We start from the raw sequence: 14,880 nt of genomic DNA, 5'->3' as shown, positions 1-14,880 counted from the left end.
TGTACATGTGTTGGTCTTCTGGCACGTGGTGTTTTCGGGTGTTTCGTCATCGTCCTTAAACTTGTTAAACCATTGCTGGAATGTCCGCGTCGTCAGGACACCCTCACCAAAGGCCTGGCATATCTTCTGTCCCGCTACAGCGGCGTTTGACCTCCATTTGAATTCGTTTAGCATACATGCTCTTATGACGCTCTGTGGATGTCCCATGTTCCCTCTGTCTTTACGCAGTTCACGGTGTGTCTGAATTGCCACAACCAGGTAGTATGTTGGATATACCCACACCAACAACTGACGTTCGCCTTATCTCCACTCGCATTCAACTCACGGTGTAAGGTCCAATTGAACACAGACCTCCACGAAAAAGGACAGAACTTTCTTCGTTACCTTTATAGTTTGGTCCCAGCAGTAGTTCTTGATTAAGCATAATAAAAACTATCTTGAATATAATTTATGAATAATAATAATAATAATAATAATAATAATAATAATAATAATAATAATAATAATAATAATAATAATAATGATAATAATAATAATAATAATAATAATAATAATAATAATAATAATAAGAAGAAGAAGAAGAAGAAGAAGAAGAAGAAAACCAAAATTTTCCTTTCTTTCAGGCCTGAAAATCACTAGCAGCAACACATTTTTTGGATTTGTACATTGTAGCTGCCCCCCCTCAAAAACGACGGCCCCCCTACACAAACCTGCTGGCTACACCCCTGATGAAAGATGACCGAAAGTTGTACAAGATTGTTGCACAATACCGTGATGCCAGGAATAACCGAGACTTCATTACTGTGCAGTATCTGTTGCCATTCATGAGGATACATACGGTCTAAGTGCAACACTTCTTCACACGCTGTCATATATTAAGAGTGTTTGTATTAAGGGCAAAGTTTGCAGAAAACGCTGCAACCTGCAATCCAGTTGAAATCAATCATCGAGACATGCTGCGGAATGGCATTGTGTGTTTGAGAAAGTAAACTATGTGTTCGAAGGGCAGGCGTATACGTCACAGAACTACGTAATGTTTCCTATACAATACGACGATAATTCTGTGTTGAAGTCTGAGTTGGTTGACCGAGACCCTTACGTTATACGTGGTTGTCTTTATGTATCCATTGGCCACAACATGGGGTCACAGTGACATTGGAATGCACTTTATGTGTGGCAATCGGACGATGGCTAACTCGTGCAACCCAATTATGTGGCCCACTTCGAACGCCGTCAAATTCTGTTCAATACGATATCGAAGCTTTATGTGTTTCTAGATCTTCCAGCATTGTCTTGATTCAGTCTCTCAAACTTCAGAACAGACTGATACAACCAGAACTACATTAAGTATCGCTGATATAACTGTCCTCTGATGGCCATTTGCGATCATTGAAATTCTAATAGTTTATATACCCTCCGTAGTGCTACACTTCTACATAATTGCAGTTGTTACTAATTGGTGCTTCATGTTTTTGTCCGAGTTTACTATTTCTCTCTTCTCACTTCTTACTTTTCTCTTTTTTAAGATCAAGTAAATTTAATTCATAAACGTACTTCAATTCTAAACTTCATGACTTTTATTAGTAAAACATTCAATTGATTCTAATCTAAGCATTTTCCTTAGGATAATCGTTGTCAGGATGTTGATCTTAAAAGGAATTCGATCATTAAGCACCTTTGCTAAAAATGACTTCAGTTATATTCCTCCAATTAATGGTAAGATGCCTGGGTAAGTCCAAAATACTTGTTAAGAAGAGAATTAGCTCAGGTTACCACAACAGCCCAACTTTGAAACCACTATTGAAATTAATCTAATCGGTTTTAGTATATAACGTTCAAGCCATGGATTGCAGGGAGCCCAGACTTCATTTTAACGGCAAAGATGCATATTTTAAGAGAAAAGTAGACTTGATAGGTTTTAATTTAACAGGTACTATATGTTTCTCTTCTTTCTTTTTAATTATTTTAGTTAGCACAAGTACCGAAGAATTGCGAACATATGAAACTTGACATCATTTCTACAATCCTATTTTCTTTTCTGTTACGCCTTGCTCTCTAATAGTTTATAGAGCTTCCGTTGAGAGGCATAAGTAACATAGCATTATCATTAGCTTTAGAATATGAGTTACAGTGAAGTGGGATAAGTATAATAATACGATCGTGTATTAATGAAAGATGTGAAATTCTACTTATGTTGGTGGTACTCTACCGTTTCCATTACCTACCGTCCCAATGAAACTTAGGATAATGGTGCTATTGAATTCAATATACAAACAAAAGAACAGAAAACAATGGGAAATGACCCCCGAATTCTAAAATTGGTGCATGCATGTTTCCTATCTATATCTTCACACCTGAAGAGTTCGAGTCGCTATCCTACTCTTTAATACAATTTCCATTTCTGATCTTCACTTATCTATAATTAATTATCAAGAAATTCCTTGACAAAGACATGACTAGAGCGTATTGTGCGTGAAGGAATCACCAGTTAGTAGCTCAGATTATAATTACGAAATGCTGAACTGAGGAATGGAAAACATGGGGATGAAAACTGATGTCCTGCACGGAACTTAACTGCTAAGGGTTATGTTTGAATGTAAATAAAATTCAAATGATTTAATTTTGTAAAAAGAGACTAGTTTGAAAGGTGAGGTATAAAAGTAAGGTTTAGTATACGATAATAAAGGATTAGCATTAGCCTGAATGATCTTTGGGTGCCTGAAGTCGTCCTAGTCGTCTGGAACGACGAATGTATCTTTCTGGAATCTTTCACTCTCTGGATGGTAACTGGAGAAATTGAAGCTAATTGACAATTGAAACCAAATTCAGTGAAATTCTAGGGGTGTTGAGTGAAATCTGCCATGAACGTTGTTTTCCATCTATGCTTAATAAATCAGGTGTTCTGCCAAACTGTTTCTGTCGTGATGAGCCCGCAGAATGATATCTCAAAGAACATGGAGCAAAGCCGTCCCCAATGGTATAGTGTGCTTCTCTATTTGATGTAGCATCTATTAAATCTTTATGATGAATACCCCTTGTGAACGTGTCCTCTATGGTTTTGTTTAATCAGAAAGCAATGACTCATGCGTACAATGAACGGGGAAGTTCGAGGCTAGGCGGAAGGGAATGCACGAAAGCATGAAGAGAAACTAGTTTTATGTTTATTGGTAGCTTTTGGAATGAAAATATACATGTTTACTTAAACTGTCTGTGAATATACGACATACTGTACATAAAACGCTTTGTTTTAATTGAACTAATGATTATCATAATTCTGATGTTTTTACTTACAGAAATGAAAATAAATTGAATAAATAATAATGTTTAAATTCAACAGTCAATAACAGAAGTAAACATAAGTATGGGTACTCCACAATATTATTTGTATATGCATTAGTGGTAGACAACGACGATGTGATAGGGTGAATGAGGGGACCACGCCCACTCTCCGGATATTTGTAGTAATGTAGATCACACACAATAAATAAATAAATAAATAAATAAATAAATAAATAAATAAATAAATAAATAAATAAATAAATAAAATACTTCTCCTCAAACAAAACTATGCCCCTCCGCTTGCCCTTTCTTTGTCAAAGAATTTGTAGCTCACGTCGTCACTGGTAGTAGTAAACTTCCATCTTATTGAAAGCATGGTAAAATATATAAATAGCATATAAAACTTTAAAATCAGTGTGTTGGGGGCACAATGGCTCTGTGATACAGCGCTTACCTCTGGTGGGTGGGGTCTCTGATTCGATTCCCGGCCAAGTAAGTTTGTGTTGAACAACACCATGTCCGTGGGTTTTCTCGGGATACCCCCATTTCCTCCCACTTTCTCATTCCACCAGTTCTTTTATCATCATTCACTTGTCTTAATCATTCGTCTTCTTTGGCCTAAATGGCATAATTGTGTGATATTAAACAGGAAAGATTTCATATCAGTTCAAAGATTATAAAACCAGTGTGTATAGATAACAAATTTCACGAATCATATATAGCAACTTTTTTGTGTCAGTGTTATGGCTACACTGGTTGGGATTCGTATTTTACCATAAGTAAATCAATTTAGTGCGACGAAAAGAGAGTCTTCTGTGAAAACTGAAAACGTTAGTTGTTGTGCCAAGTATGAATGTGTTGGAGTAAATTATACCTTCTGGTGTATGTTAGAAACTGTGCATGTTAGATACTGTGTTGATAAGGAAAGTTATTAACAGTTAGTGTAGTGTACTTTCAGGCAGAGTTCCTGAAAGTAGCACTTCTGGACTGTGTTCAAGTGTAACATTAGAAAAGTTAAATCTCTATACATTTAAAAATGTAAAGACAGGTGAATTCAAGTTTTCTTGATAGTTGCTTCTTTGCAATGAAGCTGTACTACAAGGCTGTTCTGAAAATGTTGCTGTTCAATTTAAGAGAACATCATGAAAATTCAGCAAATACACGGTGAGGAAAAATACAAGCCTGTAACGTATCTTTTGTCTCGATAAATTCAAAGGAATTTAAGCTAATTTTACGAAATTCGGATATAAACGAAACAGAAAATTCTACTGCTTTAATCGCTACAGCATACTGTGCTTAAACAGAATATTTCATGAACTGAAGCAGATGGGTATAGCCTACAATTTTTAAATCCATTGATTAACGATTATTACAAGATTCCGAGGCAAGTTTACAACTTGTGAAGAAAGGTCGCTGCGGGAAAAAGGGACGTTCAATGGATAAAAAAAGTGTTTGATACAGTGATGCAGACCCTTAAACGATCTCAGAATGAAATGTGATGGTTTTATTTCCATTTTGAACATTTCTGCATTTAAAGTAATTACATAACAGCCCTAAAATTGCATACCTTTCTGTTTTAATTTCTGAGATATCCTATTTTGGAGAATGTGCTTTTTAGTTTGAAAAACCTTGTGCTAAGCGGTGATGGTTTGGGTCATGAAACTTGACAAGCATTTTGCAATTACTTATATTATAAAACACTTATAAATTAGAGAAGTCAGTATTAACTAACTAAATCTATAACCTTTGGAACCCTGAGATTCAATGCCGCATTCACAAAACCTCTGCAATTATTTATACCCTTATCCAACTAGATCCAGTTTCTACTTTGTATTATTATTTCTCTGAGATCCATCTCAATAATTCCCCCTCATCTGCGCCTAGGTCTTCCTAATGGTCGTTTTCCGATAGGACTTCCAGTTAAAACTTTGAAAGCTTCCTACTTTCTTACATTCTGGATATATGACCTGCCCACTTGAGCCTCCTAGATTTGGTGACCTCAACAATATTTGATAAACGCTATAAATTAAGTAGTTCCTCTTTATGGAGATCCGGCCATTCCCGTTTCTCTTGGATCCGAATATTCTCTTAGGCTCTTGTTCTCAAATACTTTCAGTCTGCGTTCTTCCCTCAGAGTAAGCGAGCATGTTTCGCAATCATACAGAACAACAGGCATGATTATCGTTTTATATATTTTAAGCTTCAAATTCATTGACTGAATTCGCGACGACAAGAGATTTTGAACAAAATAATACATGAATTCCCTGCTTTTAGTCGAAATTTCATTATTCTTCGTGAATATGGTTTTCGTCGGTTAACTTCGTCAAAATGCGTCAGCATTAGATAACTTCGTTTCATCGGTTAAAGGGCGTCAACATTAGTATTTAAAAATGACTTTTACTATTATGCTAGTATTTCTGCTTCATAATATTCTACTTGTGAGTGATAGTAATAGTAGTTTTGAAAAAGAGACTTCTAATAGAGAATGGAGTCCTCATCACATCATTTTCATTCTCATCTTATCACACTAATAATTTTCTTAAAAAATACTTTAAGAATGCTTTGCGTAAGAATGTGTCAATAAATTGCTTGAAGAATGTGTCAATCTTCCCCAGTTATAATAGGTGAGAACTTCCAGTATACTAACTTAAAATATTGTTACTATGCGCAATATTTCTATGTCTAAATAAGTAATTTCTTTGCCCGATTCTCATCTCCAGTGCCCTAAGAACAAACTCTCTAACAGTAGACGTTACATGGTATTAGCATATCATTGTCTTAAATCAAGCGCAATTTGAAGTTTTCTTCTTCTTCTTCTTCTTCTTCTTCTTCTTCTTCTTCTTCTTCTTATTATTATTATTATTATTATTATTATTATTATTATTATTATTATTATTATTATTATTATTATTATTATTATTATAGTTTCAGTTTGTGTTTTATGGTTTCAGCATTTAAAGTAAAACTTCTACTCTTAATTATATTTACAAGTTTAATATACTTTATTCTCCGTGCAGAGGCATAGAATGTTTGGTTCAGTTGCAATACTGAGTTAAAATTCAGAATTTGGTATGGACGGTTGGACAGTTTCCAAATATTTAGACGGTTTTCTTACGTCCATATTATGCCCTTCTCCTGTCTTCTTATTTTATCATTTCTAAAACATTATTTTTATACTCAACATCAAGCGTTGCAGGATCGTTCTTACTTTACTTATGCTCTTCAGTCTCAATAAATTAAGAGAAGTACATCAATAATAACTGAATCAGTATATCAGTTAGACACTGATGAGCCAGAACATTATGACCACCTACCTATTATCGACATAAACCCGTCTAGGCGATAGCAGCATCACTTGACGAGAAATACCTACTAGTCATACAGACGCACGGTACATGTAGTATCAGTGAGCAGTACATGGCTCACTAGCCGTCCGTGTGTAGAATGGGGAAGGCGGCGCGCGATCTACCTGAGTTTGACAGAGGGCAAAACCAAGATGAAACGACGTCCAAACTCCGAGGGGTGAGAGGCTCAATCATTACAGATATCGGACTCGTAGGCTGGCCAGAGTGGTAAAACAGGACAGGCAGCGAACTGTGGCGGAATTAACATCTGACTTTAATGCTGGGCAGAGTACAAGTGTGTCTGAACACACAGTGAACCGAACACTCCTAAGGATGGGCCTCCGCAGCCGACTACCCATCCATGTGCCAATGTTACCACGACGACATCGGCAACTACGACCGAAATGGTCACGTGACCATTGCCACTGAATCTTGGCACAGTGGCAGAGCGTGGTATAGTCTGATAAATCCCGACATCTTCTTCATCATGTCGATGAGAGGATGCGAATCCGTCATCTTCCAGGAAACAGCTCCTTGACATCTGACGTGTGGGACAAAGGCAAGCTGCCGGCAGCTTAATTGTGCTCTGGGAAAGATTCCCGTAAGCATCCATGGGTCCAGTGGAGCTTGTGCAAGGCATCGTGATGGCCGACATATATCGCACACTAGTTGCAGACCACGTACATCCCTTCATGACAACCATGTTTCCCAACAGCAGTGGTATTTTACAAGAAGATAATGATGCATGTCACAAGCACAAAAATGTGATGGAGTGGTTCAAGGAACACAATGGTGAGTTCCATTCGATATGCTGGCCCCCAACTCGCCGGATCCGAACCCAATCGAACACCTCTGGGATGTGATTGAAAGTACCGCCAGAACGTATAGCCCCCCTCCCTGTCCGGAATTTAAGGACATTAGGTGACCTGTTTATGCAAATGTGGTGCCACCTCCCTCCAGCGAGATACGAAGACCTCATTTCGTTTATGTCAAGATGCGTCGCCGCTGTTGTCCGTGCCGAAGGTGTACATAGTGACTATTAGGTAGGGGGTCATAATGTGTATATTACACTATTGATCAGTGTATATTGCACTAAATTTTCTTGGAGTTCTCTTTTAATCTAACTTCCTCATGACTCCGTCCTGACTCTCGAAAGCAGATAATGACTTATACTATTTTTGAAACTTTCCTTAAATTAAAAACTCTGCTGAAAATCAGTTAGATTCAATGCCGGATTTAGGTTTGATGGGGCAAAAGCTATTGAAAGGGGCCATTTATACGCCAAGCTTTCCTTCTCAGCGACAAAATGTCGCTGAATATAGGTTTGAATATATGATGTATGCTACTTTATGGTCTTAATGTATATCTAAACGGAAACAAGGGTCCATTACAAACAGAGCTGGGAAATGGGAGCTCCATTATAAGCGGGACTGGATAACAGGGCCTCATTATAAGTGGGGCTGAAAAATAGATCCCTATTACTTGCTTCATAAAAGCCTAGTACATAACAATACAAAACACTATTGTTTTATGTGAGTTTTATCTGATTTGCTTTTTCTTGTTATTTGGAAATTACATTACACTAATTTGTATCTTTAAATTGTGGGCCCCCAAGCGAGTAGGGCACTAAGGTATATCTTGTTTAGCTTATACGTGAATCTGATACTGGTTGCACTCACACTCCTGCGAGGTCTGACTGACTCCAATTGTTTATTTAATAAATATTGTATTTTATTGTGTTTATTATTATTATTATTATTTCAAGACAACCAGTGTTTTTGCCATATACTACAATGTGTATTGAATATAATTTACTTGTTTAGTTACTGATTTGCCAATACATATATCGTACAAGGTTCAAGAAGTAGACCCCTACGTACTTTATTTGACACAGATATCGATAGTTTTCCTTTACATGCAATGTTTATACAACACTTTGATGTGCTACACGCAGAATGATGTATTGCATTGTTTTCCAAATTACGCCTTTTACGGTTATTCGAGAGCACGTTGAACGACTAAACGTAAATATTCTAAGAAGTGATTACTGTCATGTTGAGAAATTTGGGACTGTATAACATTGTCCTGATCACGATACTGAACGTATGTTCTGAAGGTTCTTCCTTCTTCTCCAGGTATGCAATGCAAAATTACATGTCACTTCTTTTTTCCACACTGTCATTGCCATGTATCTCCTCACAACAAGGTTCATAATTAATGATCGTCTCACTGCTGTCTTCCAATTATTCATTTCTTCAATTCTTCGCTTACATCGCTTCTAATTTCTGCGTATATTTCCTCTTACAGACTGTTTCCACCAAACTGAGGTATTTAGTTCTTGTCTTTTTGATGTAAATCCGAATTTCATACGCATATCCCTACCGAAATTTATATAGCTTCATTTCTATTTGAATATGGGTTAGTTTCAGATGGTAACGCTTTCTCTGAGGATGGTGGAATGTTGTGCTATTGTCTAAGTCTACGTGTAAAATACGAAATGCATAAAAATAAAGGTTAAGATATGTCATAAATTTATATCCAGTTTACCATTCACTGTGTCTAATAAGCATACCAATATTTATTATCTTCTGGCGTATTTCAGACTCTACAATAAAATACTCGCTTTTGTTCTTATTAACTGAATGAATGTCACGCCAAAATCTGAAGGCAGAGAGGAAACTAACGTCATATATTGAGCAAATTTAAATTTAGAGGGAAACATATGAGAACTGGGCACATCTGAAACCGCACCAGTGTAGTTAAAGATTAAGGAACTAATTAGTAGCAGTCGAGTAAAATTTTCCCATAGTAATTCCCTTATTTCTGATTAGGGTAAAATAATATTGTTGAATCTTCCCGCTTTTATGAAGAGTTTTCTGTCCAATACAATTAATTCAATTCAGTTAAATCACATAAATTATAATTTCTACATATATCCGTAGATACCTAAGAAGATAAAAATTTTAAATATTCTGTAAATATCAACATCTTAGAATATGTTTTATTAATACATTTATTATAATTTAAATATTATCTTGACATTTTTCTTCTTTTTCTTCCAGATTCGAATAGAGGCAGATGAAGACAAGCATAGGATATATTCAAATTTTATTTACTCTTATACATGCTTCCACGAGTGTGCTTCAAAACAAATTCGAATCAACAATGGATCACAATTACATACATCTTGATCTTCTCAAGAATATTGGTACAGAATATTTCACACACAAGAATTGTGTATTCATTATCAGTGAAACAAGTTCAAATATTTATAATACATATACAACCTGGAATAAAATATTCAAATTGCCATTGATTTTAGTACAATATATCTCGGAAAAAGGCCTGCAAAACATTAAAAGTATTTTATTAAAATCATTGCAACAAAATTGTAAATATTACTTAGTAGTGGGTAAAGATTTTTATAATGTTTCCAAAACCATGCATGAAAGTTTTGTTAATTATACCAACATCAGAAGTAATAAGTATGTTTTCATCTCCATGAACACCATGAATACACATGGTCTTATATATGATAGTTTCAAGTTTTTAGCACCTGACCTACTAATAGTAGAAGAAGTGAAAAATTCCATCGGAAACAAATCAAAATCTGAATTTAAAGTCCTAACATATCCAATAGGAAATAATCTATCAACACGGCCTCCCGTTGTTCTTGACACTTGGAATCATAACAATTTCAGAAAGAATATACGCCTCTTTCGTGATAAACTTACAGACTTAAATGGAATGTCAATTCGTATAGCTATTCTGAACTATCCCCCATATTGCTTTATGAGTAAGCACAGTTACGATGGTATTGAAATCAGAGCTCTTGAAGATGCATCGAGAAAGTATAATTTCACCTTGGATATTGAAATTGTTAAGGACGGATTCGGAGTAGTTGTTCATGATGATGGAACTGTTACAGGACTTCGTGGAACGGTTCTACATGGTAATGCACAGATTGGTATTTCAGGACTATATAACAACTTGTTCACACACGAACGATTTCATGTAACAATACCTTATTTGCAGTCTGGGATTGCATTCCTTACACCTAAACCTAGACGTATATTTTATTTGTGGTATCCTTTCTTACCATTTAATAGATCTCTGTGGATGTTTGTGATATTAAACATGTTGATAACAATGTTGTCATTACGTTTATTTGCTTACTTGGAGCAAAAATTAGTTCCACAGCGTACTACAGGTCGTGACATCAATTTGCATTATACTTTTCTATTCAGCATCAGTATTCTTGTAGGGATTCCAATTGCAAGTCCTCAGCACAGTTCAATACGCCACATAGTAGTGTGGTCTTTAATTATATCAACAATTGTTATTACAGCGTATAATTCCAATCTAATTTCGTTCCTTACTATCTCTCTCTTCTCGAAACCAATAAACAATCTGGAAGAATTTATTGCCTCGAATTTGAAATGGGCAATTGATGACTTAAGTTGGACCACATATTTTGAAGAAGCAAATGACCACGCTCTTCTAGAAATTAAAAATCGTTATATATATTATGATAACATGCAACAACTAAACAGTGATGCCAGCCAAGGTAAAATAGGTGTTCTTGTGGAAAAATTACATTCAGGTGGATTTACCAATGCAAATTTTTTATCTGAGGAAACGCTTCAAAATTTATATGTAATGCGAGATGATGCTATGAGGTTCCACTGCAGCACAATCTTAAAACGTGGTTCACCAATGGTTTCGAAACTAAATCATGTTTTTCAATGGCTTCGTGACGCAGGTATGTTTGACAAGTGGGATGCAGAAATTTTTACCAATGATATGCCGAAGAAATTCCAGGCGTCATTTTCATACATGAGGGAAAACTTCAATTACATTGTTATAAAAATGGATCATTTATATGGTGCATTTATTTTACTAATTATTGGACTTCTTATTTCCAGTGCCGTGTTTGTTTGGGAATTCAAGTTACGTTTATCTAATAATGACACTAAATATTTAGTAATATATTCAAACAATATGTTAAGCAATTGTTGCAAATAATGATAAATGCTGAAATCATTTGATAGAAGTTTGGACATACCAATAAGTGTTTACTCATGAAACACCTAACAAAGCTCGAAAAACCGCAGAAGTAGTTGCAGCGTTTACAAAAAGGTTATTTTTTATCTATTTGAAGAAAATGTATCTAAGTTTATACATAGCATTATATAGGGTTTTTCAAAAATTGCTCCGGTTTTGTTACATCAAATTATGAACTTTATTATTTTTCAAAACACACTAATAAAATTCTTAAAACATGTTCATCACACATTCTGATTTAAGGTATGGTAAATGACGTCGGGCAAATGACCTCCTCTACTGCGCTGGCATACAATAACTTGTGTTTGTGAAGTTCGTTATGACTACCTAAGAGCCACACTGTAAAGCTTGTCTCAGACGGAACTGAAGTAAGGCTGCGATTAACGATCTAAAATTCACGACCTTACTTAACGATCGTGTGAGAAGTAACATGCCCCTAGTTCAGGTTGAAATTTTCTGCTGTCCTTATTTGGATCCTGACTTGGAAGAAATAGAAGCAGTTTCTATTTTCATCTGGACTTGCATACAATTACCAATCAGAAAAGAGTAGCGCCTGACGACATTCAACTTAATTTCTCGCTGTAATTTCAAAACGATGCTGCCTGGACAAGAGAAGCACAAATAGTATTAATAGTCATACAAAAAATATGATTTTTTGTAGCATGATTTATATTATTTAAAAAATGCAAGAATAAAGACCTTAGAAGTATGCAGTGAAGGTATCCGCCCGAACACTACAGCTGTGAACAAATGTAATTACATGTTTTAAAAGAATAAACATAGGTGATTATTTTGCAATTTGTATACCAAAAAATGCAACATGTTAAAAGAAAAGCGTGCAGGTTTACTTTTGGCGCACTAGTTGAAATAATTGTTCAAAAATTAGAATTCTTTCACTAATTACCTTCTTATTGTTTTCTAAATGATTTATGCTGAGCAACATGAAAATATCCACATGGCATAGTTAAAATTCAAGGGGGTATCATAAGCAATTGTTGAAAAATTATAATTCTTTTACGATTTGTGTATAAATACAGCGTCCGGATGCATAGATAAAAACTACAGCCCAAAAAGCACAAAACAACCTGCGCTAGGTCGCCACTAAAAAGCACGAATGCTATCTAAGCGAGTCATAGCAGAGGAAGCTGTAGGGCCCGAGAGTTAGCGAGGTGATGCGTCTGAAGGAAACAGTCGCGTCAGCGAAGGTGGGTATTCCCATAAGCGAGGGTAGAGAAAACAAGTGGGTTTTGACAATGATAGAGTTTCAATAGCATTTGTCATAGTTTCATACTAGTAGCGTTCCACTTGTAAACAAAATACAACTTCTGTAAACTGTGCAAAAATTCATCGCCGGTGGAAAATAGTTTTTATGTAGGCATCTTTCATATCAACTCATTTATTTTATCCGTCGTAAAGCACTTGTAATAATTTTGGACTAGTAATCCTACACTTCTAATCATAAAATTCAGATGTGATGCGGCAAAAGTAAACCAGCGCCAAAAACAAAAATAATGAGAATTAATTGTCATCAGTGTTATGTGGATTTTGTAAAATTTTTGGGAACAGTTCTACAATGCTGGCACAATACAAAAATTCCAGGTGTAGTGCATGAGATGGGTTCCCGGTGGGTATAAGTTTACTTTATGGGCTATGTGGGCATTTTTTGTGGGTATTGAGCTGAGATGATGCACTCAATACCTATGCTAGAAAATTGCTCTTTCTTCTTTATTTTAGCTTTTCTCTGCCTGATAACTGTCCTCATTTACATATTTGGACAAGCCATTTGATTTTCAGTTTTATAATCTGGTGGATCCAAGGATCTTCAGATCATTTTTCAGCTGATACAGACTCCCTCATGTTCGTACCTTACTGCTGAATTTTCGGAGTTACTATTTTCAATAGGGTATGGAACTGAATAATCCATTCTATAGTTTTTTCTTAAATTATTATTTTAGGAACGAGGATTTGTAAGTAGTTTATTATTCACAATTGAAAATACGGTGCTTTCCTGTGCATAATTGCGGCGAAGAATTCACTCCCTGGTCCGCCAGCTCCTCTTTACTCTCTCTCTCTCTTTTTTTGAGGGGGAGGGGAGGGTGGATTTTCTGGCAGCAACAGAGCAGATATCGCTGGTATGGCTATTTCATCCTATTCAGATGAACTCATACCGTGAAATAGAAAAAGAATAACATTTACGATTTGCGCAGCATGCTTTTAATTTGTTTTAATACAGCGACTGCGAGAGGCTCTGCTGGTAAAACCTACTTAGTTTTAAGGATCGTCTGAGACCCCTATATTACCTAAGAATAAAAGAAATCACTGTTAAGTTGTAGCCTGGGTTGAGGCCTTAGTTCAAATTCGTGTGAGACGGGCTTAATGAATCACTGCAATGTTTTGCTCAGAACGACCACTACAACGACGCCCACGACTCTTAATGTTCACTGTTGAACCCGTTTCAATTAACGTTTTCATAAGTCTGCGAACTGTTGATTCATTCGGTGTCTCATGTCGTCATAGAACTGCATGAAGTCGCCTGACAGTTGCTGCGACTGATAAAAAGTCTGTTCTGATAAAAAGTTTTCACAATTAGCACATGTTGCGCTATAGTAAACTGTTTTATGTCCAGATACAGACTGAAGAAATTCGAGAAATTCAGACTAAGACGATAATCGAATGTTTGTGGGTAGAGCAACAATTCAAAACAATGTCGGCAACTGAGAAACAAAAATTTGAAAGATAATCCAAAACCGGCAAGATTTTTTGAATAACCCTATACTACAATCTACTTTTATTGTTATACTTTAATTTGTACCTTGGCAAGGTTCTAATTCAGCCTTAATCGAGTAACGACTAATTGTAACTAGACAATATGATCTTCCATTTTAGCCTATCAAATATATGCTACATAATAATAAATAATTGAAATTTTCCTTCGAATGTTTATCTATTAGTGAAACATGCTTCATATAAAAATTAAAATTTATGTTAAAGCAATTATCCACATAAATAGTATCTATTCATGATTTTAGCATGTGGAATGACTTCAATGTAGTCACTTTGGAAATTTCCGTTTACGGATTCTCCAAATGATAATTAATATATTATGAACCCAATCAGTTTGAAACAAGCAATTTATTTATATTAACTTCTATTTCAGTCATACAGCCAATATCTGTGCAAATTCAATTTAAGT

General features: G+C 35.6%; 1 protein-coding gene across 1 annotated transcript; it reads left to right on the top strand.

Annotated features, from left to right (window-relative positions):
- The first annotated feature begins 10,133 nt into the window (after positions 1 to 10,133).
- On the top strand, positions 10,134 to 11,648 carry LOC145679038 (glutamate receptor ionotropic, kainate glr-3-like). The gene has a single exon (XM_081749638.1). It carries the CDS (start codon positions 10,134 to 10,136, stop codon positions 11,646 to 11,648), a length of 1,515 nt encoding a protein of 504 aa, XP_081605764.1.
- The last annotated feature ends 3,232 nt before the right edge of the window (positions 11,649 to 14,880 follow it).

This window comes from Thermobia domestica, chromosome 2, assembly GCF_964235325.1.
Source record: "Thermobia domestica chromosome 2, izTheDome1.hap1.1, whole genome shotgun sequence".
Taxonomy (NCBI): Eukaryota; Metazoa; Arthropoda; class Insecta; order Zygentoma; family Lepismatidae; genus Thermobia; species Thermobia domestica.
This window is presented reverse-complemented; position numbering and strand designations above follow the sequence as displayed.

Coding starts and splice junctions, on each gene's coding strand:
- LOC145679038 (XM_081749638.1), top strand. CDS start 10,134: ATGAATACACATGGTCTTATATATGATAGTTTCAAGTTTTTAGCACCT.